A 25765-nucleotide genomic window follows, 5' to 3' on the forward strand; every position below is an offset into this window, starting at 1 on the left:
AACTCTTGGGCATTTTTCTTTCTTTCTTTCTTTTGTGACAGGGGTTCTTTTACTTAAAAAAATTCAACAAAACATGAAATTTGGAGCATATGATAATAAGATGGAATATAGTTAAACCACTGCTGCTTCCGTGGCAACCTAGTTTTGATGAGTGTTTTTTTGAACTTCTTTTGTTTTATTTTGGTAAACGACTTCCTGCACCAATCCTACAGTCTGCAGCAGGAAGTGTCGCTCTGTCTCTTCCTCTTGTTGTTATTGATGTTGGCAGAACTGACACAGTCTGTTTTCTCCGGGTTGCCAGGTTTGTCTGTATCCACCAGTCTCTATGAGCCGGGCTTGTTCTTCGCTGGCCAGCCGATGGAAAAGGCTCAATCTACGGCTGCAAAAAGGAACTTAAAGATGATTTTTATTGACACGGCCAGGTGTCAATATAACGCCAAGTTTAGCTGGGGTTTGTGGTTCTGTGTAGTTTCTGTCCATATCTGTGAAAAGAGAAGTTCACACACAGACCCACAGACAAGATTTTAGAAATACAGATGTCATGAATCAAAAACCATCCCCACCCCCCAAAACAAAGTCCCAACTTTATATATATATATATCTATATATATATTTCACTTTTCCTGTTGACTCTTCTATTCTCCCAACATGAAAATCCAAAAGCTGTTTCAAAACCTTCTGTTTATTGAATCTTTCAGTTGTATTTTAGTCTAAACACACTGGAACCAGCCGTTATACACAGTTTTTAAGCACACAGAGGATATGACCTTTGTAGCAGCAGAGGCCTGCGTCACACAGAAAACAGCTTGTGGTGAGTTTTTGGTTCCTGTCTGCTCCTATGAGCTGGTTTTCTCCACATACACAATTACACAACTGTCAGTGGTGATTGCACAATGCTCCATTATTCTAAGTGTTAGTCTTCCTTTGTTTTACTGACGAGTCTTAAATGATAAAAACAACAAAAAATCTTTTTCCAAACCTGCACCCGTGAAGGTCGGAGTGTGTTCAGTGTGGACAAAAACAACCTGATTGTTTGTGTTTTTAGTTAAAATAGATTGTATTTGTTCATTATTGCAACTTGGATAAAGATTTGTGTGTATTTTGGGACAAACTTATACATATAAGCTATTGTATATCCAGACAGATGCTTATCCTGCTCTACAGGCCTGAAGGAACTGAGCAGGACAGTTTGTTTTGCCGTAGCCTCTTCATTTGTGAACAGCAGTTGTGTTTTGTGTCTCTATTCTGTTATTAGGATTAGTCCAAATTAAATTCAAATTCAAAAAACACCTCCTCTAAAAACGAACAGAACATAAGACGTGACTTCAGGTCAGGTTCAGGACTGTGGTTGTGTGTCCGTGCGCTGAAACGAAACTTAAAGTGGCCGCAGACGCCTGAACGAGGAAATGAGAGCAGAGGAGCGGGTGCGCAGCCTGTGCAGAGGGACGACGCACACGACTAACACCTGAACCACAGCGAGGACACACGGACGCTTCAGTTCAGAGACTCTGGTCACAGCCGGGTGAGGATGAAGATGCAGAGCAGGCTGATTTTTGTCCCGACGCTGATGTTAATCATCTCAGCGTCGGTCACCACGTCAACTACCACTTCAGCAACGGCCAGTACTGGAGCTCCGTGGACGTGGACGACTAGCACCACCACTGGAACTCCGTGGACAACAGGTACACACACACACACACACATGCGCTGCTGCAGCCGGTGCGGTCTTCCAGTCACCTCAAATCAGCCAATATTATGTTCATTCAGTAAGTCTTTAAAAAGTCTGAATTGAATGCAGGAGTGAAAACAAGTGCTGACAGTTTGTGTGGCGTCTTTCCCTCTTTCCGTCTCCAGGTCGTCCTGCAGTAAATTTAAACGGGATGATGTTCACTTTGTCCTCAAAAACCGGAGGGGTATCCTTCTACCCCCCGTACTACACCTCCCAGCATTCCCCTACTTTCCATCTCACCACGCACTACCCCGGCCCCACCTACCCTCCCTGGACCACACCGCCTTCGACTAGAGGTGAGTGTATTCACAAACTACAAAGCCAAACAGAAACACAAAGCTGGAGCAAATGTGCAAACTGTTGCAAGACTAAAACGTGATTAAAACATCAGATGCAGACGCTTACTCACATTGTTTACAGTCATTCTGTGTCTCTTTACTCTTGTCTTACATGTCTTTGTGGTTGCCTTTAGTGACTTTGTTGTTGTTTTGAGTCTCTTTGTGGTGAATCTTGCAGGGGTCTCTGTGTGTCTGCGTTACCTCTCCGACAACCTGGACTCCAGCAACCCCACAATCTTCACACTCAGCCCATCCAGCAGTAAGCCTCTGAGTCTGAGAGTCATCAATAATTTTTATCAGCTGTTTGACCGGTACTATTACCAGTACCTGAACTTGCAACCCAGCGTAAAACTCTGGTCAGGAGTTGCACCGGACATGTGGACCAGACTCTGCCTCACCATAGACTCCCTGAAGAATGTGGTCCAGCTGTTCAGCGGCTCGAACATGAGCGTCAGGAAGATACTACCTGCTGGGGTGAGGACAGAGCAGCACGATGAGTCAAGTCATTTGTTTGGTTCATTTACTGTTAAACTAATAGACACACAGTCATCACAGTGAGTACACCAGAACACTGACGATTAAAGAAAGACGATTAACAGATAAATGAAGCCTGCAGTGTTTTAGATTTCATGTGTAAAAAGAGTTTTAATGTTGTTGGACAAACAAGACAATTCAGTTGTACACAATCATTTTGTCTCTAATATTATTTATCTGCCGTTTGTTTCCATGCGTGTCTGTGTGTCCCCAGTACTCATGGACAGGTGAGCCTGTGCTTGATTTTCCGGGTTTTGATGGTCAGGTGACAGACATCCAGATGTGGGATTATCCTCTACGCTACAGAGAAGTCATCGACTACATGGACACCAGTCCCTACATGTATGAACCTGTCTGTCTGTCTGTCTGTCTGTCTGTGTGGGTGTGTGTGTGTGTGTAGGAGCTTGTACTTTTATCTTTGTGAGGAGAATCTTTATTTTAATTTTAATGAGACGTAAAAGCTTAAAAAGTCCTTTACAGATATTAGAGTATTATCCACAGGTCTGCAAGTGACATCTAATCAGAATTTATTTTTATATTTGAATAACTGTTTTAATCATTTTCTAACATTTACTGGCTCCAGCTCCTTAAATGCGAAGACCTGATGCTTTTCTTGTCATATTTAATAATATATACTGAATATTTTTGGGTTTTGGTCTGATGGTTGGACAAAACAAGACATCTTAAAGACAAAACGATTAATTGTTTTTCATTTGTTTGTTTTTTGTATCCTGAAGTAACCGAGCCAGTTGTGGAGCCACAGTATTATTTTACAGTTAAACGCCTGTTCATATGGACAAATTTGTAAAAATGATGTTATTATCAACATATTATAGTTTTACAAACGTTTTTGACATAAAGTTTGTGTTTGTGTTTTTAGGCGATACCGTGGCTCTGTCCTCACCTGGTCCTACATCAGCTACTCTCTCAGAGGGAAGGTGGTATTGGAGGACGTCTATGAGATGCAGGCGAACCAGCCAATGAGCAGAGGGGGGAGAGGGCGTCGACTGAAAGACAAGAAGAAGACCAGGAGGGTTTTCAATGTGAGTGAAAAGAGGGGAGAGACACTTTAATGAGACACACATTAAAAAAAGCTGCGCCCTGTGTTCCTCATTTATTGAGCAAAAACTCAACCAGAATCAACAAACCAGAATTCAATCAATAATTAAATTACATTTTAAATTAAATTAAATTTTTACCAAAATTTTTGGCTTTTTATTGTTCTCTTTTCAACTGAAACAATAACAGGAAGGCTCACAGAACTTTATTGATTTTCTGTGTCATGTAACTTGCAGCTTGGGCAGAGAGAGGGGTTATTAAAATTTCCAATCTATCTTATCAGTTACTTTATACATAAGAAAAACAGCAAAGCAAAGGAATCCTCAGTTAAAAGATTTGTGTGATTCAACAATCTAAATCTCAGAAAGTCACTGAGGGTTTATAAGCCAAACCAGAACTGAACAAAGACTTAGGTTTTATTTCAAACACAAATCCTTTTGTTTTTTGGAGGCTGGTTGCTGCCACCTTCCTGTTAGTTCTTGATTACAGAGACTTGTTTAGGGTGAATGTACCATGTACCTTTTTTTTTTTTTTTTGGGAAATTATGTTTCACAATCACTGGAGTTCCCACCTCCCATCTTTGCACTGAGGCAACTTTAGCAATTATATCATATATATCATTATTCATGTAAACTGTAACTTTGCTAAATAGTATTTGTGTCAATTAACAGAATGCAATGAAAAAAAAAATCACAATTAAAATGAGTTTGCAACACGGTTTTATCTTTGAAGTTTTTTGTTATATTAATCCTCTCGCAGGTCAGCACATAGAAAATGAGCCTTTGTATCATTTCAGTCAGACAGTAATTCACATAGTCCTAACTCAGTGCTGTCATGTGGGGGGCAGGTGTTCAATATTGAGCTTTAAACTAATTTCACTGCAGTGCAACCTTGCTGTTCTGGTTCCCTCTCACAGCGTAATTTTCAGCCACAGCAGGCAGCTGTAGGTAGCCACTGTAGAGCGTTTAACAGCTTAAGAGCCAGAAGCTTCCCTCAGGAGGCGGTAGAGACCAAAAACAGAGCTAAAAGAAGAGAGTGCTGTACTCAGATTTGTCAGGGAGACACAAACACAAGATAATGCTCCGTAACAGATGTTTAAATAAGCAGCTGTTTGCGACTAAGTCTATCTACTCAAAAGATGATGATATGTCAATGCTGGTGCAGGTTTAACCCCACAGTTTATAAATACGGACAATTCTTTATCTCTTTGTTCAGTTCAGCTTCGTGTGCACAGATTATACACAACCATCCATCAACCCTCAGTGCTCTCCACAGAAAACAGTTGAGAGAATACATTAAAATTGAAGCTGTCTGTTTAATGACATAAAAATAACCACTGCAGTTGAATTAATGTCAGCTGTTACCATCACATCAGCAAAACAGAAAACAAGTTTTAAAAATACAATCGAGAACAGTGGACTCACCAGAATCTGAGATGTAGTGTGAATGATCCGCTCTGACCTTACTGTCACAGCAGCCTTTTTAAAAGTTTGGTCAGAAACTGTACTTAAATGACTGCATGAGTAACAACAGAGCAAAAATAATGTTACTTCAACACCAAAGAGGCTACTGCTAAGAGCTGGCTGAAACAATATAACTAACAACTAACATTACCTAGTGCAAGCTACTAGCTAACACTAGCTAACGTTAGCTACAGGTTAAAATATTAAAATATGAACCTGTATTCCTCTTTATTCTAGGAGTCTTTTTGTTTGTAACATGTTTTACAAAAAAAAAACATAAAATAAATATGTGTGTTTCATCTTGGTTAACACAAGCTGTGCAACACAGAGAGCTAGCTAGTAGATGGCTAGCTAGTAGATGGCTAACCAAATGTTCAAATGGCTGCTGTGTGTAATTCATGTTTTTGGTTAAAATACTGTATCAAGCAAATGCAAACAATGTCATGAACAATATTCAGCAGTGAGTATATTCAAACAAGGTTCAAGTTACAGTGAAGCTAACATAAACATATGCAATCACCATTTATTCGCTGACAAAGAACACTAATAGCTGTAGGCCACCCATTGAAAAAGGTCAATAAAGATGAACTTGTTCATCACTTTTCTCATATTATCATTACTTAATCAAATCTGTGGTTCTTCAGGCCATCAGAGCGGTTTAGTGTAGTGGTTATGGCTTTGATAAAAACAAAAATAGTGACTGTGCCAATGGAGCAAAATATGAGAAGCTGTGCAAGATAACGTCTATATGTGCTTATATCAGGTAACACTGATTTCTTTAATTTGTTACGCATATGTCATTTTTCTTCCAGACACTTGATATATCAATGGGTCAAAGATTTTGGCACTTCAAAGTCTTGTTAACCTTAAATGTCAACATTGATATTTTTTAGTATTAAATAAATATCAATGGGTGGATATCTAAATCTAACATATCCATATTTCATGATGCTCTTAACTTGATGTGCTTCAGTGTCATTACATTGTGTTATAAACCATTTTTTACTTAAAGTAGAGTGCATTACATCTTCATTTTCTGACCTTAACTATACCATAGTTGACATAATTTAGTTTACTACATTTATTTGTCTGGGAACATGAACAAAAACAATCTCACAGAAGAAGAGATGTATTGTACCAGATTAAACTACTAGATAATTTCAATCTGCATCCTCCACGCGAATATCTAATTAATTATTGATGTTTTCTGGAAAAAGGCTCACGAAATGTTTTCAAGGTCAGTGAGGAGAAATGCTAAAACTTTTCATCCCCATAGTGTCTGTTAACGAAGAAGCTACAAATTCAAAATGTCAATGTGTCTCAACAACTGTAATTATTCTAAGAAAAGTAAATAAACGTTATATGAATAAATTCTTATTTATATCTCTGTATTTAGCTAGACATCTGTTGTAATAGTAAAATAATTATGGTACATCCTCATATCAGGGCCACCTTTTCATTTACACCATTATGTACAAAACACTTAATTCTCTACAGAGTGGAATATGAGAATAGCCCTCCATAAAAAAAAGTTGTTAAAATAAGTTGTTTTCTTTTAACAAATATAAAACTTACATGGTTGCCCAACAACCAGATGTCACAGGTTTTTTTCCCAGCCAGCACATTTTTTTGTTATTTTTCTTTACAAATATCTGAAAAACAAAAAAGGCAAAGAAAATTTAAGTGTTCATAAAACACGTTACATGGCGGCTTAAAGTAAAATGACTCCAAAGAAACTAAAAAAAAAAAAAAAAAAAAAAAAAAATCCATAAGTTTGACTACAATTCCATTTAACATTTTCAAACAAGTGATATTTTGAAATGCAAACATCAACTAACCTCATGTGCAGATGTGCCACTAACTACACTTTTAGAAAAAAAAAACTGCCGGTAAGTCAGAGCAATGTACACTCTGAAAATACCAATCACCATAATAAATTAAATTGACCTGTAAAACTGTTATTGCTGTCATTATTTATGGATTTGTTCATTTTTGTTCATGAATTTGGCTCATTCAGGCCTAATTAGCTTTGAGGTAGGACCATACTGATGCTTCTGCATGTTCTGGCCCTTTAACTTCAAAATGTAAAATTTCAGGTGGCTGCTCGAACAGATCAAGCTTGTTACTTGTCTTTATTTGACAGGACTCTTTGACTTTGCTTAGATCTAAACATTTTTTTTACTGCTTCAAATTGACTTTGTCAGTGCATCTGTGTAGTTTGCCTACTCAGCAGAAAACACGTAAAACAGACAAGGATGGAGCTTAACCTTTGTCAGTGGTGGCTCATGAGCAGAATAAATTTAGTGTAAGAAGAAAGAATCAACATGAAGCCTTGAGCAGAACTGGTCTTATTATTTTGACAGGAAACAGTTTTCATTCATTAATTGACTCGTTGAGACTTTGGTTCTGCTCCTTCTCATAAGGCACCAGCATAATTTTAACCAAAACCATAAAAACTACTCCATCTGTGATATATCCGTTAAAACAATGCAGCTGTAGTGTTGGGGTTTTTTCACTTTCTCGTGAACCACACAGTTCCCTGACCCTGCCTGACCCAGCGGTCACCAATCATCTGAAGGACCCCTCCTCCTTTAAAAGCACGCTGGTTAAAAAGTGTCAGGTGAATTCTGGGAATTATTGTTGTGGGAGTTTCTTTTGACAGTACCTGTGTTCAGCATCTTATATTTGTCATATGTTATCATTTCTCTGCAGGAATTTAATACAGTTGTGTGGAACTAATGAAAAAACTGGTATTTGACTTACAACCTGTCACTTAACTGTGGAAGCAAAATTCAGCTGTCATTCAGAAGTCAAAATTATGTCCTTATAGGTCGAAATTAAGATATCAACTCAAATTTAGATACTACATCAAAATTCTCAGAGAACTAACCTGAAATTGTGACTTTTTAAAAAATTATGAAATAATATCAAATCGTTTTGACCAGTCATGAATATTTTCATCATTCATAACTGGAAGCAGAAATGGGCTTCCATAGTTAACTCCATAGTCTCACAAATATCTCATTTGAACAAATGTCCCATTACAGCTGAAAATCTGGAAAAAGACAGTCAACAACATTAAACTGCGATGACTGTGGCTGACTTTGCAACACGATTATATGCAGATTAAGCTCAAATAAATGCCTCAACATGAGACTCGGGAGACAAGATTGAATCCGTTTGTTAGCCCCTGAAGGACTGTAAGGCTTATTTATACTTTCACAAAAAAAACTGTTGACACTGCAGCCAGAGCACCCAGGTGTGTATTTCTTTACATTCTGAGACATATTTCATCATCCATCTCGTCACAGATGTGCGAGATTCAGGATGTTGTCTGTGAGATAATAATAACAATGATAATATCTGTGGCTGACGCTCAAAATGCATCGGTTTTGCATAATTTCTATCATTCAACATGTCCAAAGTATAAACCAGCCTTTACTGTCCCAAACATGCAGAGTGAGACAGAGCAGCTTGTGAAGTGAGAGCTCAGGTTCACTTCACTGTGTCCGAATATTCCTCCGAAATAAAAACCTGCTCTTACAAACTGACACACGGCACAAAACAAATTCTACTTTTTAGAAGTTACCTTTAAAAAATTAACCATAAAAATATCCTAAGAACGTATTTAATTCAATTAGACCGGATTTGCACTCTGGATTTAGTAATCTAACCAGTGAACTAAAAAGATTGACTTTTAGCTTCCTCAAAGAAAGACATATAGATGTTTCTTAAATGCGTTGTGTTGCTGCTGCCCAGTTGCCACAGGGGCGAGAGGAGGAGAGCCTTATTGCACCGAGCTCAAATTTATCACAAAGAAAAAGAAAAAAAGAATTGAATGAAGAATGAATGAAATGTTTGAAATAGACAAAAGCAGAAGTATTCTTGTTGAGTCAAAATGATTAAATACCAAGTCAAAATTATCAGTTTGTTTTAATAACCTCTAAATGAGTCACAATAATCATTAAAGTTTTTAATTCCAGGTTTGGACTTAGCGTCTCTTAATTTTGACTTATAAGTTTGACATAATTCAAAGTTTTAACATGGGATCTAATAATTTTGACTTAGCATCTCTTAAATCTGATAAACCAAGTTTTAACATTTCTAACTTTTCATCAACTTATTTTTTTCATTCACGGCGGGAATGGGCCTCCACAGTCTCACAGGCCGTGGGGCCACAGACTTTCCTCAGCCCGCAGAGGAGCTCAGATTCAGGCAGCTGAAATAAAAACAGCCTTTCACACAACAGTGACTCACGACTTTTGGACTGAAAAATACAAATATAATGACAACAACTGAACATTTCAGCGCAATTTAGATTATTAGAGTATTTCCGGTAAGACATGGATACAGGGATGTGATTTGATCCTGAGCACCCGAGACAACAGACGTTTACTGCATTGACAGTTATTACAGGGTCGCTGGTGCTTAATGCTGTGTGTGTGTGTGTTTGTTTTTATGGACAAAATCTTAGTAAATTGTAATTATAAAGCACTGCTTGGCTCTGCTCGGTTCAGTTTGTTTGCATAAAAGTGTGTGTGTGTGTGTGTGTGTGTGTGTGCGTGTGTAGGGCACACTGGTCCAGTTAGTGATGAAGTGCACTTCTTTAAAAAAAAAAAACAAAAAAAACAAAAAAAACTTTTTTAAAAATGGATGAAAAACTCCACAGTCAGTTCTGCCTGCAGCAGTCCATCAATCATCAAGTTAAAAATATTAAAAACATCAAGTGGTAAAAATGCTGAGGGTCAAAGGTCATCTGGGGTCGCCTTCCTGTTCGTACTTCCACGGTGATGACAAATCCTTCTGCACACAGGCTCAGGTGGACTCTCGGTAACGGATCATGCTCCTTTCATTGCTCACGTCTCTGTGATGACAAACATTTCCTCACAATTTTTTAAATGCGGTTTCAGAGGAGTTTATGACGAGCAGCTCTGGCCTGCTCCAGCCGGGAGCCTCCGTACCACCTGACCGCTGAGACATGAGGGACACACTTGGTCCACTGAGTCATCACAGCAGGGCGGGGAAAGTAAATTGAACTGAATTTGGATGTATATTTTAGGAAAACAAAAAACGTAATGTGCTTTCCATGTTAGACCCAAGCGGAGGTCCTTGAACTGGGGACCCTGTCAGAGAAAACGGGGGCCCCTCCAATTGGGAACCAACTGTGAGGGGGACCCCCTACCCCCAAGACTTTAAAAACACACTCAAACTGGGGTTAGAGTTGCAGAAGGAGGGGTTAAAGGTCAGGGCGTGGAGGGCTTGTGGAGGATGCCCTGCAGGTCCTCAGGTAAGGCTAGGATGACGGCCTCGATGTGGGCCCTCAGTTTGGCCAGGGTCCCCGGGCGCACCGGGAGCTGCTCCCTCTCCGCCTGACTCTGCAGCAGAGAGCACCGTGAGCCAGAGCACATTCATCAATGTTCACGTTGTTAGATTTCACACAGTACCTGAAGCTGATTGGAATGATATACGGGAAAGCCAGACTATAACTGCTTCCACAGAGTTCTGCTGGAAGAACTTCTTATGACATATTGTGAAGAGAAGTTCATTGCTCTTTTGTTAAGTTAAAACTGAGCAAAATCCCAGATGAAGCTATGGTTGGGATGAACATAAACCTCTTTACAAAACTGGAAAACACTAAGCCATTATACCTGTCACTGAAAACAAATAAAAACAAAATAAGATATTTATTTTTACAGCAGCAACTATTACTCAATTAATCAGTTAGTCCATTGAAAGAAAACTGGCAGCTATTTGCAGTCATGTGTGACACATTTGCTGTGTTTCAGCTTCATTATGGAAAGATTTGGTGCTTTTTTTTTTTTTTTTTTTTAAATCATATATGGCAGTAAATGAAACATCTTTGAGGTTTGGACTGACGGACGGACAAAACAAGACCAAAGCAGCAGGAAAGACACTGTTGAAGACTTTTGTGAATGAAACATAAGACCTGTGGTAAATCTCTTTTTTTGAGGAACATGAAATCAAAGCTTTGTAAGAGTTTTCAAGACCCACAGATGCCCTGAGTAACAACTTAGTAGGAGCATGGGAAGTATCAGCAGTGGTATAGGTGGAAGGAGAAGGTAGTAGAGAAGTAGAATTAGTAGTGTTAGCTGTATAAATAGTAGCAACAGTATAAGCAGTCACATCTGTTTGCAGTACAGATGCAGAGCACTTGGATGAGTTTGTACTGACCAGTTTATCCTTCAGTTTCAGAACCAGATCAACCGTCTCCACCTCTGTGTGCTTCTGGACTCTCTGCTGCAGATCCTAGAGACAAAAAAAAGAGAGATACAGACAGACAGAGGACATGAGAGACAGAGATGGAGAAGAAGGCGTGTTAGGTCTTGTCACTTGATTTCCTGGCTTTTTTTAAATGCTAAACTGGTTTGTCACTTCTCAAGCGAGCTTTAAACATCTCAGTTTGGAAAAGTGGTTTTGGCTTCACTGCAGCTGGTAAGACACTCAGACATTCAGCTGGACCAGTCTGATTGTGTCTGATGGACTTTTTTGGCACTCCCTGTAAGTGACATACAGTTTGTCCTATCTATCTCATGGGGAAGCCTTGCATGCTGATCTAAATCAAATCACTATGACAACTATGGGAACTATGGGAACACAGTGCAGCTGTGTCAGTGACTTGATGTGATGTAAAGTGGATTTTATTTGCAGTGGCAGCTTCTGTATTTAGTTACACAGAAGTTCAAGCCGCATCCACTGTGAAAGCTTAAATTTAAAATCTGTACGAGCTACAGCTGGTATCGTGGGTTTACACAGAGACCTTAACTGTTAACTCTTCACATTCCCCCCATCCTCACCTCCTCACACAGCGCCTCGAGGTGCAGAGCCTCCAGTTTCTGGGTCATCTCTCTCCTCCTGCTGCGGAACCAGCCGTCAAAGTTGGGAGACTTGAGGAAATGCCTTGAGATGCAGAGAAAACCACACAGGAGTTCACACGATGCTCTGGATAACTGTGCATTTCCACAACACTAATTCCATAACTGATTCACTCTAAGCACTTCTGCTTTGTCGTTCCGATGAGGAGGCTTAATGTGTGTATGTGTGTGTGTGTGTGTGTGTGTGTGTGTACCTGTAGAGTCCAATCCAGTCTCCTTTCAGTCTGGATGTGAGCTGAGGTCCAGCTTTCTCCAGTGTCTTCATGAAGTCCTGCTGGATGAAGGGTCGGAGCTGAGGAGGACTCTTCCAGGGACTGATGGACTTCTGGAGAGGCATCAGACTGGCCACGTACCGCTCCTGCAACGCACACGCATGATTTAAGTATTTCAGCCCGAGCCCTGTTTCTCAGCGCGGAGCAGGGGTGAGAATAACTAATAATGAAACACCCAGTTTACATAAATCAACGTGACAGTGGATTAAAAACATTGCTGTTTCTGTACCACACAGATTTTACCAAACAGTTGAGGGTGAGACACAAACAGACCAAATCTACACAACACAACGTCACAATGAAACATCACCACCTTAAGAAACACAAAGACACAAAAAAGAAGAACAATTAATTGTTGGTACCAGTGGAATGATGAAGCTCTGTGTCAGTTCTAAGAAGTAGCGTCTGAGAATTGCATTTTGGGCTGGTGAGGGTCTCTTCTGTTGAACACCCTGAGAATCGGGAATAAAAATAACAAATCAGCACCTTCACACCTTGTCAGTGCACGAGTCAGCTGATGAGTAATAAGATGAATCAGCAGAGAAAAGGCAAAGAAAAGTTTAAGGTAATTTAAAAACACCAGAGAGGAAAAGTTTGTTTTTACTGTAAAAACTTGATCATGTACCTGTGACATTTCAACCTTTTCTTTAATTTATTCATTTTTTATCAGTTATTTTTCTTCAACCTACATTACGCAAAAAATGCCAGAAAACTAATGACAACATACAAACAACAACCACAAACAGCAAATCAACAACGTGACGTGTCCTTCGATCGGCGCCCGTGTGGGCTGATCTTACCTTCTGAAGCTGTTTGATGATTTCTTCATCCTTGTTGAGATATGGCTTATATGCAGTGTATACACCTGCAAAACACACACACACACACACACATCAGATAACAGAAGCTGACCGGACAGCTCCCCCTGATGGAGAATCTGCTACCTCATAAAAGTCAGAGTGAGCTTCTGAGTGAGTTGCAGGCCTGTTCTGTGAGTCTGTGGCATAATTTTACCAAAATATGACGGCACAACCGGAGAGTGTGAAGCATTTACCGGGTTTAGAGTCCAGAGTTTTGAGGTTTTTCAGTTTCTTCACTTTCATCTGCTTGGCCATCTCACCTGAGAGGAACGGACAGGTGGAGAGAGGAAATATCAGACAGTATTTCAACACAAGGGTTGGTGGCATAGGCTTGTTGTTTTTATTTTCTGTGCCACTGTACACAGAGTAACGCAGGGACAACAGAATGGCAGGCTGTGAACTTGTCTCAAGCGCAGAACAAAAAGTGATGGAAATACAGACGCACTGCAGATGCAAATGCACTGCGCTGCATTCGTCTGTTGTTTAAATTTAAAGACAAAAATCCTTGACTGAAGTGGAATGAATGAAAACCTCTCCACTAGCAGCAGCATCGTCTACCTGCTTGCTTCATGTCTCCGATGCGGATGATGTGCGGCCAGTGCTGCAGAGTTTTAGCAAAAAATGGATTTGTCACTCCTAGAATGACGGATGGCCTGTGGACAGAGAGAGCGGGAGAGTGAGCAGAGACACAGACTGAAGATGTCCTCAGTCATTAACTGAGACAAGGACTGACAAATCTCTGTGCACAGTCACAGGAACATGGAGTCAGATTCAAACAGCCAACTTCCAACCTCAAGTGTCCTTGAGCAAGACCACGGATTCTTATTACTTCAAACCTTTAAGCAGGTGAAGAGCAATAAGAGAGTGAGTAAACTGTTGTAATGTTTATGTTCGTCTCATAATTCTTCTTTTATAGAACCCACCTGTACTATAACCACCACTGTTTTTTGTCTTCACACACCAGTGTCCTTTAAATGCTGTGCTCACACAAATGTATTTATATGTCATGACAAAAAAATCAAATTAAAACTAAAACTGAGAGCAAAATAGAAAGTGTGTTAGAAGTTTTTTTAAACTTGGCAAAATAGTGTCAAATGTGCCTGCACAGAGCCGCCAGTGCTCGCTACAGGTGTAAGGTGGCACAACACTACGCAACATGGTCGGTGTGTGTTGCATCAAAGTTGTGTTGAACCTGCAGGAGTCACAAAGGCTGTGAAAGGGATGAGACACTCTCCGCTCCCTCGACCATAACTGAAGTGCTGCCAAGCAAGGCATTGTGGGGCAGCTCAAGTGTACATGCAGCAAATGCAGATGGGAAGTCAGCGCCTTGCTCAAGGGCAACATGGTAACAGCTGCGCTGGTTCATCTTTACTCACGGGGCCTGAGTCCTGGTGGTGTACTCCTTAAATTCGCTGTCGTGGATGGTGAAGTACGGCCGGAAGTCACTGCAGTAACGCAGCGGAGAGATACAGCTGCAGAGAGAGAGAAAACAGAGTAATATTAATGTTTGAAGCCGGATTAACCCCAATGTGGGGCTTCAAGCCCTGCCCACCCCCCCCCACAAACAGAAAGCTGCAAAGTGCAGCCACGCAGCAACCAACCAGGCACAGAACAGTTATGTCCTGCTGCCTCCATCTGTTTTGACATCAAGGCAGATCTTGATACAGCTTTTCAGAATCCTTCAAAGTCTCTTCCAAATTATTTTAATTACCCCAGCTGCTTGCTGTAGGACTTTCATTTCTTCCTCCCAATGCTACACAAACAACGCTACAGGATGACTGAGCAGCCAATCACAGTGCAGTTAGTGACCCGTCTTCTGTTTCCACTGAGAGTGAACATTTATGTGTGAGAGCAAAATTTTGATATTGAATTATATAAAGTTTAACTTCAATAACCTGCCCCTGATCTCCCTCCACCTCACCTGACCAGCGCCAGCACTGTATCCGATGACTCTGCTGGCGACGGCGCCATCACGACAAGCGCCTCCCCCAGCAACACCAACTCCCACAGCATCTGGATGTGGAAGAAGACTGGGTAGAAACACCTGGAGAGAGATAATGAATATGTGGCTGTATTGTAAATTCAAGGACTGGGACCAAAACATTCAAGAACCCTGATTTGGTCCTTTAAAAAGCCAAAGGTGATGTTCTCTCTTTGAAAATTGAATCGAAGGCAACTGGACATATGTTTGTCTGGGAAGACGTTTCGCCTCTTATCCAAGGGGCTTCATCAGTTCATACGCATCGGTCTATCTAGTCCGCACTAGTCTGACTAGTCCACATGGACCTGAACATAAGCAGGAGGTGCTTACTGTTCTTTTTTTTTTTTACCAGAATACAGAATATGCTAATTAAAACAACAGGGTGCTGAGCTGCAGCAGAAACAGTAAGGCTGACCTTTTAATAATTACCATGACTATTCATGAAGGTCACATGATCCTGTGGGTGAGTTCTGTGAATAAGGGCACTGACTGTACAAGTGAGTAATCAAGTTTTAGAAATACAAACTGAATATTGCAAGAAGTCTGGGCTTCATTTTGTCCTATAAAAACTAGTTTTTGCAGATAATCGTTCGAGGAGAATGTGGTTTTGTTCACTTGCTGTCAGCAGGTAAAACAGCCCTGTCAGGAGAAAGAAAAAAAACAACTTCCCAGTCCAGACTGTGCCTGAACCTGCTGCTAATGCAGTACCACCACTGACCAACAGGTGGTGGCAGGACACGACACAAATGTGTCCTGTGGAGAACACCAAGACCTGCGTGTCTCACCTGAAGAGGTCGACTTCATGGATGGTTGGGAGCACAATGGACACCAGACTGTCACTCTGAAAATAACAAACACACTCCGTTATAGTTGAAATAACCACATGTTCAGGGTGTGTTCACACACTTCAGCCAGAAATACACACAAAATACCTTCACTTTGCAGGACTGACTCGGTATAAATGGGAATACAGCTTCTCATGAACATTAAAAACCTGATGACAGAAGAGACTGAGTGACCGTGTGTGATTTTGTGCGTCTGTCATCACCTGGGCGGACTGGACCAGCTGCGAGGTTCCTGGTTTGTCGTAACAGGTCGGGATTCGAACCTACAGAGCAACACAGTTCAAATGTGGATCAGAAACCAGTTTGACATCTGTCTGCATCTGTCTACACTTCAGAATATTAACTCTACACCGCTTGTGGTGATGGCACTTGGCTTTAGGTCTGATGGTTCCGACTGAAACTCCACGACACAAACACACAACAGACCTTTCTCACACACACTCAGACTGTCAAACACAGGTGTAAATAATTATATTATTAATGACTGCATCACATATAAGTGCTGCAGTTTCAGGGTTCTGCTGCTGCAACTGGTAAACTGCACTTATACTGCAAATATACAACACATTAAGTGGCGTGGAGTAAAGTTAGCTGCACCTGTGCTTTACCCACTGTTCCCACCTACTGAGTTTATGTGTGCGTATGTACCTTAATGACCACGCCCATAATAGGCAGCGTTAGGATTCGTCCGGGATGGGGTGTCGGCCAGCGGTCCATGTCATTACAAGCTGTCAATCAAACACACGAACAGGATCTGAATCACAATCCGCTTCATAGTGATTAAAACATTCACCAAACAGAGCTCTGCTGAGAGTGAGTAATTAAGTAAACAAGAGTTTGTCCACACTCGGTTGCTACTTTATTAGGTTTACTAAGGTCAAAGTAAGAGAGACTAATCCTACAGCCATGCAAGAAATCCTACTGTAATGAAGTCAGTCTATTAACAGCAAAGACAGGTACACTGGGAGCAGACAGAGACAGACAGACAGGTGGCGACAGGTAGAGACAGGTGATCAGACTGACCGGCCTCCAGACAGGGCTCCTGTTTCTCAAAGTATTCTGGAGCCATGATCTTCAACAGCGAGTGGAAGAAGGTCACGTAGGGCAGCTTACTGATCAGGACCAGAGACTGGTAGAGAGACGTGGACAGAGAAAACTATATTCACAATAATGTCAAATAAAAAGACATCTGTATTCCAATTTTTATATTATTACAAACACACTGCCAGTAAGGCTGCAACTAATAAGGATTTCCCTTATCAATACCTTTTTGTTTCAGTTAATTGATTAATTGTTTGGTCTGTGACAAACTATTTTGGTCAGAAAATAGTGCAAAATGTTCATCACAGTTTCCCAGAGTCCAAGCTGACAGCGTCCAATTCCCCAACATTCAGTTTACAGTGTATTAAAACAGTGAAAAGCAGCTAATTCTCACTACTGAGAAGCTTGAACCAGAGAATGTTTGGTATTTCTACTTAATAACTGATTTAAATTAATTAATCAATCATGAAAATTGTACTTGATTAAGTCTGTCATCTGAATCAACATATATTACATAGTATTGATTATCACATATTCTTAAACAGTGACCTTTATTTACCTCAGCAGCAGATGTTTATTTCTTGTTTTCCCTGTTTCCTGGTTTATTAAAACACAACACTTCCTCCATGTTTACCTATTTGCTTAAGTTCACTGTAATTTACATTTCCACAGCACCAACAGTTCAACAACAGTCATGTTATACTCACCACTCTGCGGCTGCACTTTCTCTTCCCTAACAAAAATCCTTTTTTTAAATTAATCATCTCTAGACACATCTCATATACTGTTGTTGGATTGACGTTAAGCTGCTGTCAATGAAACTCGACACTTCCTGAATTGATTTGCACTTTAAAAGACTTCCTGTAGCTCAGCGGGCAAATCCCACCTAAAGGTGTTAATGTGAAAAAATCTTCAGGAAGCGTTTCATGAAAGATGAAAGGCAGCTTAACAGTGATCGAGAAAAGACAAAATGCACAAGTGAGAGTCAGAGACGATGAAGCTGAACTGTCCCAGCAGCTTGACCTTGACACTGACCTTCTGGAAGTATCCTCTCTTCAGAGATTTGTCTCGCACCTGACGGAAGTACACATAGCCGTAGTAATGGCCCTGTTCCCTCTGCAACACACACACACACACACACTTGTTGTAACAAGGTCATGATTACTGGGACCTGCACATCCCTATTTACATTTTTGTCTGCAGCTTTCACTGAAGGGGGGGCAAATATTTCAGCAGGTATGCGTGTGTGTGTGTGCGCGTGCGTTTTCCAACCTTCAGACAGGGCGGTGCGTCCCGATCTGTGGTTTCCAGGAAGCAGCCAAGCGACGACTTCCTGTTGGAACCCTGACGGAAGCGGAAGCAGAACTGGGTGTCGCCAAGGCAACCTGGAAACGCAGCAGAGTGATGATGTGGTTTCCATGAAAACGCGCTGCCAGGTTCAACCCATTCAGCCCAAGTGCCAAAACTTAACTTCAAAATGCAGATGTGTGTAACCAGGATTATTTCAACAAGTTTACCAGCTGAATAAATATATTATATAAAAAGTTAATGTAACATACAGAAATATTTCAGTACTGTCTCATAAACTGAAAAAATTCAAGTCTGATATATAATGACTGAGCGGACTACGCTGAATAAACTGTAATAGTGTTAACTTACTGACTCTTTTTCCACTCGAGCTCAGGTTCTTTAAATGCTGCTGTGATTTTTTTTTTTAAGTAAATGTGAACTGTCACACATTAATATTTCTGTCTCCAGTGGATTAAAATGGAGGTTCTGCTCTTTATTTACCTGTTGCCATGGTGAACCATAGTATTGGTGCTCCATTGATAATGGACTGTTTTCATTCAACACAGCTCAGAGTGAACGTAGTCAGAGCTGACGGAGATAACCGTGCTTTCTGGAACAGGCCCCGGGTTTTACTCCAATCAAACTGTGTCTTGAATCTTTCTGAGTTCGGAAGGTCAAAGGCTCAACACGCAGAATGTAAATAGTTTACTAAAGCATTACAACCAATAAATAACAAGAGAAATAACAAGAGACAACCTCTTCCCCCATTAAATAGAAGGGGACACGATCAAACTTTGATGCTCTCGTGCTGACTGAACTCACAGCTTATTAAGTAATAACTCTGGAACATTTCTTATCACGTTTTCATGATCTAATCTTTTATAAACTTTCTATAATCCAAACTTTACCTTTATATTTATGACTTTTTTGCAGTATTCAACTGCTGCACAATAAACTACATGAATAAGAACCATCTAATCACCACTAAACTAAATTTAACTGCTTTTACAGCTACTCCACACGCCTGTAAACAAAACTGAAGTTCTGCTGCTGACTCAGTCCAAGGTAATCTTAAAGTGTAACAGTAGAAAATTAGTATAAGTTACAGAAAAATATAGTGAGAGTTGACATTTCTCTTTGACTCAGATGTGTTTTCTGTCATGTGGAGTGCCTCTTCAGTGCCTTCCTGGTTTCCTCCTGATTTTTGAACAAACAGGAAGAGGAAACAGGGAAAAAAAAACGGAAATAGGAAGTACACGATGAGTCACCGACTGGCCTTTAACCTCCTCATGACCTCCGTGCAACCTCCATCGCACACGCCAGGAGAGTGTGAGTGTGTGAGAAGAGAAAATGACATGAGACATAAGACAAAAACACTTCAGCCCACAGTTTATTAGGCCAGTGTGTGTGTCCCACTTCCTCCATAGGACACACACAGACACACGCACAGAGACACACTTCCTAGCGCTCAGCCAAGACTCCATGACATCATGCAGTCGGGCTGTGTTTGAGACCACCCAGCATGAAGCAGGCCATCAGCAGCTGAACCACAGCTCTGATTCTCAGTCTGAACCGACTTCACAGGCTCTGGATTCTCCTCGTTTTATTTGTTTGTTTCTGTTTCACCTTAATCAGAGTATGTGGGACGCTGGACCCGAGCCTGTGACCCTGCCAGCACGGTGTGAAACACTGAGGACCTCATTAGCAAAATGGAAGCAGTGAAGCTAAGAACAAATCACAGTCAGAGGAATTTAGTTTGTCACCACAGAAGGAAAAAGGACTGTGGCCTTATTTCCATAAATCACAAGATGTCTGATGGGCTGATAAAGTGTCTGAGAAGGGCTGTGAAATTAATCTTATAATATTACGATCACAAGTTTACTTAATCTTATTTTGGATGAATGTGCCCATTATTTAAATCGATTAATCGATTTTTCCAATAAAATGTTCCCTACAGTGATTTCTTTAAATATATTGTTTAGTTGAAAAACATTTTAAAACCCACAGATATTCAAGTTTATTGTCACATAAGACAAAAAGAGACAAAAAATGTTCACATATGAGAAGCTGGAACCACTGAATTTTAGCGTGGAGAAAAGGTCAAAGTCTTAATCAGTTGTTGCCACGTTGTTTTCAATCAATAAGCAAATTAATTAATTAATTAACTAAAGTGCTAACATTTTGTTTTTTGGATAGCTGCCAGTGTCGGGTCTCATCTAAAGCTGCATTAATTGATTTCTTTGGCCACTTGCAACTTGCAAGCAGATGAACAGGCTGTGAACGAACAACCTGAAATATCATCACCTCATAAAGATGCTGAGTTTGTGTCCACCTGATTAATACCAGCACAAAATTCGCTCTCTTTTAGCTCCTGAGGATAATAACTGACGCTGATGCTGCTAGATGTTTCCCTTGCTTCACCAGGTAGTCCCTAACTTTGTTTGTCAAGCTGTTTGGTGCTGGGCACTCAGCTTCAGTGCTGAGAGTCAGAGACCGTGTGCCGAAGAACAGAGACGACGCAACAAATCACGTGTCAACACTGTTTTCTGGATTCACAAAGTGGATTAAAGGCAAATGATGCCAACTCTGATCAAGATGTGAGACTGAATTATGGGAGACACTGAGAGTGAGCGAGCTGCAGAGCTGCAGTCTAATGTCTCTCTCTCTCTCTGACACACACCTACAGTATTTATATATAGCAGCCCTGTAAGCATTTTGTCCTAATCCTGTCTTCATCTTGAGGGCAGCGGGTTCATCGGTTTCACTGCCTGCTGACTCACAGTCAACAAAAACACACACCTGCAGCCAAACACACACACACTGGACTCACACAAACAATTCCAGAGAGGTGTTTGTGCACAAGTGAGTGTGCAAACCAATCCATACCTCAGTTTATCTTCAGTCTAGCTTGAATTTTTTCTGGGCTTGTTTTTTGACCATATAAACGATTTTCAAACCGGTCCCTGACTGTAACTGCTGAGCTTTTATTCAGACAAGCCTTGAACAACAAACTCAACAGAGCAAATGTGAAACCAGAGCTTCCAGGTCGTTTTCCTGAAACTAATTCAGAATCACAATGCCAATTGTAATATTGCAAATTATCAAAAATCCAGGTTGAGACCGGGACCAAGACCGTCAGTGGTTAAAAGTAACCAGCATGAAGTCCTATCTTATCTGAAACCACCTTTCTGATGCTGGAATTGGGTGGAGTTGTGTCGCCCAGCCCCCTACAGAGGCTGACAAACACATCCACTTCAAACAGTCATTGGCTGGCTGTGTGGAGGTGTGTAAGCAGGCTGGGTCTGAACTTCTGCTTTGAGACGTGTTCAGACGACGCCTCCTGCAAGCGAGTTCATTTCAAGCTTGATACTGCAGTCCTGCAATAAATTCCATCTACATGACGGTTTTAATGCTCCGTTTTTTAAAGAAACTGTTCGAAAGAGGTGTTATTCAACCTTATGGCCATTCTGCAGGATGTAGCTTGTGGTTCAGATTCACTGTGATGTGTTATACTGTGAGGTGTTTCTAACACATGCCTTTTCAAAGCTGGAATTGGAGGGGCTGCCTGGGACAATTACTGTAACTTTTCAAAGCAGATAATCCAAAATTCACACCCACTTCATGCAGAGGATAGTCAACAGTGTGGAGGTGAGAAAGTAAGGAGGGACTAAGCTTCTCTCTGTAGCTCTTTTTTTCTCTTCACACAACTATTTCTGTCACTTTGGATGTGAACATGCGAGTGCAGAACTATGAATGCCTTCCAGGAGAGACTGTCTAAACACGTGGCTCGTTATCCCCATATTTAATGATTAACATGTCTCGCTTTTTCTATGACGGCAAGCTTTTCACTGCACCATCGAGCAAGGCTATTCAAAACAATTTTAGAAACTTATGTCTTCAGAGGCATTCAGACATGTGGTTCAGACTAATTACCCAGCCCTTAATCTAACACAACACCATAAAATAAAGCCAGTCTCCACTGTGATTCTGACTGTTCTGCTGCATTCAGAGATGTCAGGTAAAAGTTTAAAAGGCTGAAAAAGAATCTTACCTGAGTTCGAGTCAGGAAAGGAAAGGTAGCAGATGCTTGTTTTCTGAAAGTAAAACAGCAACAAGATTAGAATTTGTTTGTCTTTGTCCTCTTTCATTTATAAAAACACCTAAAAGTGACAAACAACAAACAGCAAACAGCGGGAGATCAGTGGTTATAATTACAATGTACAAACATGAAAAGCATTAGAAATAATCTATCAAACACATTTCTATAGCTCAGAGCTTATAGATTTACTGAATTTGTTCATCGTGATGACTTTATTTACAGAATATTAAATATCTTAAAAATGAACCTTTCTTTTATTAAGTTGGCTTGACTCACCTCTTTCTCTGACAGTTTGGAATGATGAGGATAAATCACCTGGAAGACAGGAACAGAGTTACCACACAGCAGGAGCTCATCAAGACACATACTATATTAGATAATATAATACCTAAAGCAAGATTTTGACCTCTTGAAATGTTCCCATGTCTGGAAACATTTCAAATGTCAGATCCGTAGTCTTTTTTATTAATGTGATTATTAATAATAATGCAAAGTGAGTTAAATCATCATTTTGCCAATTTTATAATTTTGTAACAATAAAAAAAGACATATTTTTTAGACAACACTGAACAATGAGAACTTTGGCTTCTTTTGCTAAATGAAAGAAGACTTTTGTAGAAAAACATTACCAGCAGTACCCGGAGTGCAGTTTTGTGTTGTTCAGTTCATTAGAGAAAGTGACACAGAAAGACTTGTAGGAATAAAAAAAACTTACTAAACACATGCACTGTACTGTATTGTATTGTATTGAAAACTGGATAACAGGTTGCTGACTAATGTCTGTAGCCAAAAGTCCTGTTGGGACAACAGGTGTTTCTTCTGTTAGCTCCCCCTACCCCGATATCAGAGGTGCCCAGCTCAACTGCCAAAGTTTAAGGCCTGAAAAATTTTAATGTGTCTGAGGAAGAGTTTCAGGAAAATGCCTTCATGTGAAGTAGCAGTGAGGTGATGCTGTTACAGACTAACTCCAGGGAAGGAAACACTCTCTCACACACACACACTTCATCTTAGCTAAAATAAGCAAAAACACAAAACGAACTTGCTTTTTGCTGAGTAAAAAGCAAAAAAATTCTGCTGTTAATGTAGCATTTGTGTGTTAACATGCCAGCATTATTAATCCAAAAAAATAATCAAACAAGCGGCTTCGTGTTTGTGTGGACTCGTCCAGGAAATAGTCTGAGCCGTGGATATACGCTAACTTAGACATATTAGCCTCCGTGCAGAGGAGTTTTACATGAGCCAGCCGTCCCCGGCGGCTACTTCTGCCTCACCTCCACCGCCTGTCCCAGCTCCAGGTCGAAGCCTACGACACAGATGCAGTGCAGCCAGGCGGAGAAGCGGTCCCAGGGCAGGAGGAGAGCCTCCTCCGTTTCCTCGTCGCCTCCGGGCCCGGGGGGCAGCGTTATCTCCTCGGCCGGGGAGATGCTACTAGCGTCCTGGTCGTCCAGATCCTCCGGCTCTTCGACCTGCTCCCCCAGTTCCTCCGGGCCTTGGAGAGCCATGGCGACGGCCCGACACGGACACTCAGGCGCTCTGGGTTAACGGCTTGGGGTTTTCTAAGTTTACTGTTACTTGCAGTTAGTATCCCCACAGGTGACAACAACAACAGAAGCAGCGGTACAGAAAGTAGCCACTGAGCTAGCACTTAGCATAGCGACAGGAGCGTATATACGTCATTATGAAGAACGTGTTACGTCATCAGATAAGGACGTCCGTGGCTCCGTTGTATTTAAGTGAAGTTCGAGCTCCGGACCACTGACTGAGAAAAAGTTATAAAAGTAAAGAAAATACTCATGGTAAGCTAATTATTTTATTTTTTTACTACTTTTATTATTACTAATTATTTTTTTACAATTTTAACATTCCTTAATAAAATCGTAAAATATGTAGTCATAATGTTGAGAATTATGAGATTAATAATTTTGAGATTAAGTCAATATATAAAAATTACCAAAAAATGTAAGTACTTTATGCTTAGTAAATGACATAATTCAGAATTCTTAGGTAAAAATGATCTTAGAATCACATACAGATCCACTTTGTTCAGCTCAAACTCCTTCCACTGAAGAAGCCTATGAGATACAGTTGAAAGCACTGGAAAAGTTTAATATTTTTTGTTCTGTTTTGTTTTGGTCGAACTACATTTGATCAAAACCACAAACAAGAATTAACAAAAATTTTTTAGGTGAAGTAAAAATTCTGAAATATGTAAATTGTCATTTTTAAAGTTATTCAATATTTGCACCTGCTTCTGGAAGCAACATCCGTCCATTCTGCTGCGTCTGTTCCCCTTCACATTCTCAACACTGAGTGTGACTGAATGAATTACTTCTTCAGTTACAGCCTGACTCTCAGAAAAAAACAAAAACAAAAAACAAACAACAACAACATAATAATAATAATAATAATAATCTCTTGTATAAAATCACCTGCACAACATTCTTAAATACATCTAACTCATTATCATCCTCATGCTTTCCCCTTATCTACCTCATCCCCACCCTCTCCCCCAACCTGGACTGTTAAGATTAAGCTCCTTCTGTGAGATGAGAGACTAAAGGTTGCCAAATTTTCTCAAAGCCTTTTAGCTTGTCTTTAATAATAAATCAGATTGTGTTTTGTGCCAGTTTTAGTTTACTTACATCTTTAGATATCCCCAGAATTATTAAAATTGGGTCTGGGCCTATCTTAACATGCAATATCTTTAACAAAAAACAAAGACACCAATCCCATAACATTGTGTAGAGTAGCTGTGAAATAAATTACCTTTGTCCGAGCAGGATTTTTTTTTACAAAAAAGAGAGACCCCTAACGAGGCAGTAAATCAGCTTTATCCAAATCCTTTAATAGCTCTATCACTGATCAAGCAGATGGATGAAACTAAGTGGGGGTGCTCACAGACAGAAGGGGTTCACCCCCTGTTGGCCTGTGTTGTGACACAAATCCACCTTATTATATATAAGCAGATAGAAAAGAAACAATGCTCACATCATCAGGCTGTACAAATCAATCAGATCTAATTGGTCCTGGTCTTAAGAGAACCAATATTTCATTTAAAGCTGTAATAAGGCAAAATACAGTGCAAAGAGCAGAAATACAATTATGAATAAAGTAATTTATTCAGAAATCAATACACGCTAAACACATAAACAATATAGTAACATGATCACATGATCTTTTGTGTTCTAAATGTTCAAACTTCCTCTTTTTTGTAAGCAGATAAAGGACCTCTCAATCAAACTGCCTTTAATGTGGAATAAATAAGTTGCACAAAAAAAACCTTACTGTTAAATAGTTAAATAAATATTAAATCATATGGAGTATTCAATAAAACACAACTGGTCTTTGCATCATTAGATCT

The 25765-nt window shown here is 40.2% G+C and overlaps 2 protein-coding genes across 2 annotated transcripts; one reads left to right on the plus strand and one right to left on the minus strand.

Moving 5' to 3' along the window:
- The first annotated feature begins 1395 nt into the window (after window positions 1-1395).
- Window positions 1396-4377, plus strand: LOC121179677. The gene is made up of 5 exons (XM_041034629.1): window positions 1396-1682; window positions 1855-2025; window positions 2246-2541; window positions 2816-2943; window positions 3482-4377. The coding sequence occupies exons 1-5, from the start codon at window positions 1529-1531 to the stop codon at window positions 3672-3674; spliced, it is 942 nt and encodes a 313-aa protein (XP_040890563.1). The 5' UTR covers window positions 1396-1528; the 3' UTR covers window positions 3675-4377.
- A 1045-nt stretch (window positions 4378-5422) lies between these two features.
- Window positions 5423-24036, minus strand: dennd6aa (DENN/MADD domain containing 6Aa). Its single transcript, XM_041034627.1, has 19 exons — window positions 23676-24036; window positions 22681-22719; window positions 22357-22399; window positions 18288-18400; window positions 18051-18131; window positions 16998-17103; window positions 16623-16702; window positions 16178-16237; window positions 15915-15970; window positions 15070-15192; window positions 14525-14620; window positions 13707-13801; window positions 13343-13408; window positions 13089-13153; window positions 12651-12740; window positions 12211-12374; window positions 11939-12041; window positions 11316-11390; window positions 5423-10498 (listed from the first exon to the last, which is right to left on the minus strand). Exons 1-19 carry the CDS (start codon window positions 23904-23906, stop codon window positions 10367-10369), a joined length of 1818 nt encoding a protein of 605 aa, XP_040890561.1. The 5' UTR covers window positions 23907-24036; the 3' UTR covers window positions 5423-10366.
- Window positions 24037-25765: the final 1729 nt, after the last annotated feature.

Source organism: Toxotes jaculatrix, chromosome 3 (assembly GCF_017976425.1).
Source record: "Toxotes jaculatrix isolate fToxJac2 chromosome 3, fToxJac2.pri, whole genome shotgun sequence".
Lineage (NCBI taxonomy): Eukaryota > Metazoa > Chordata > Actinopteri > Toxotidae > Toxotes > Toxotes jaculatrix.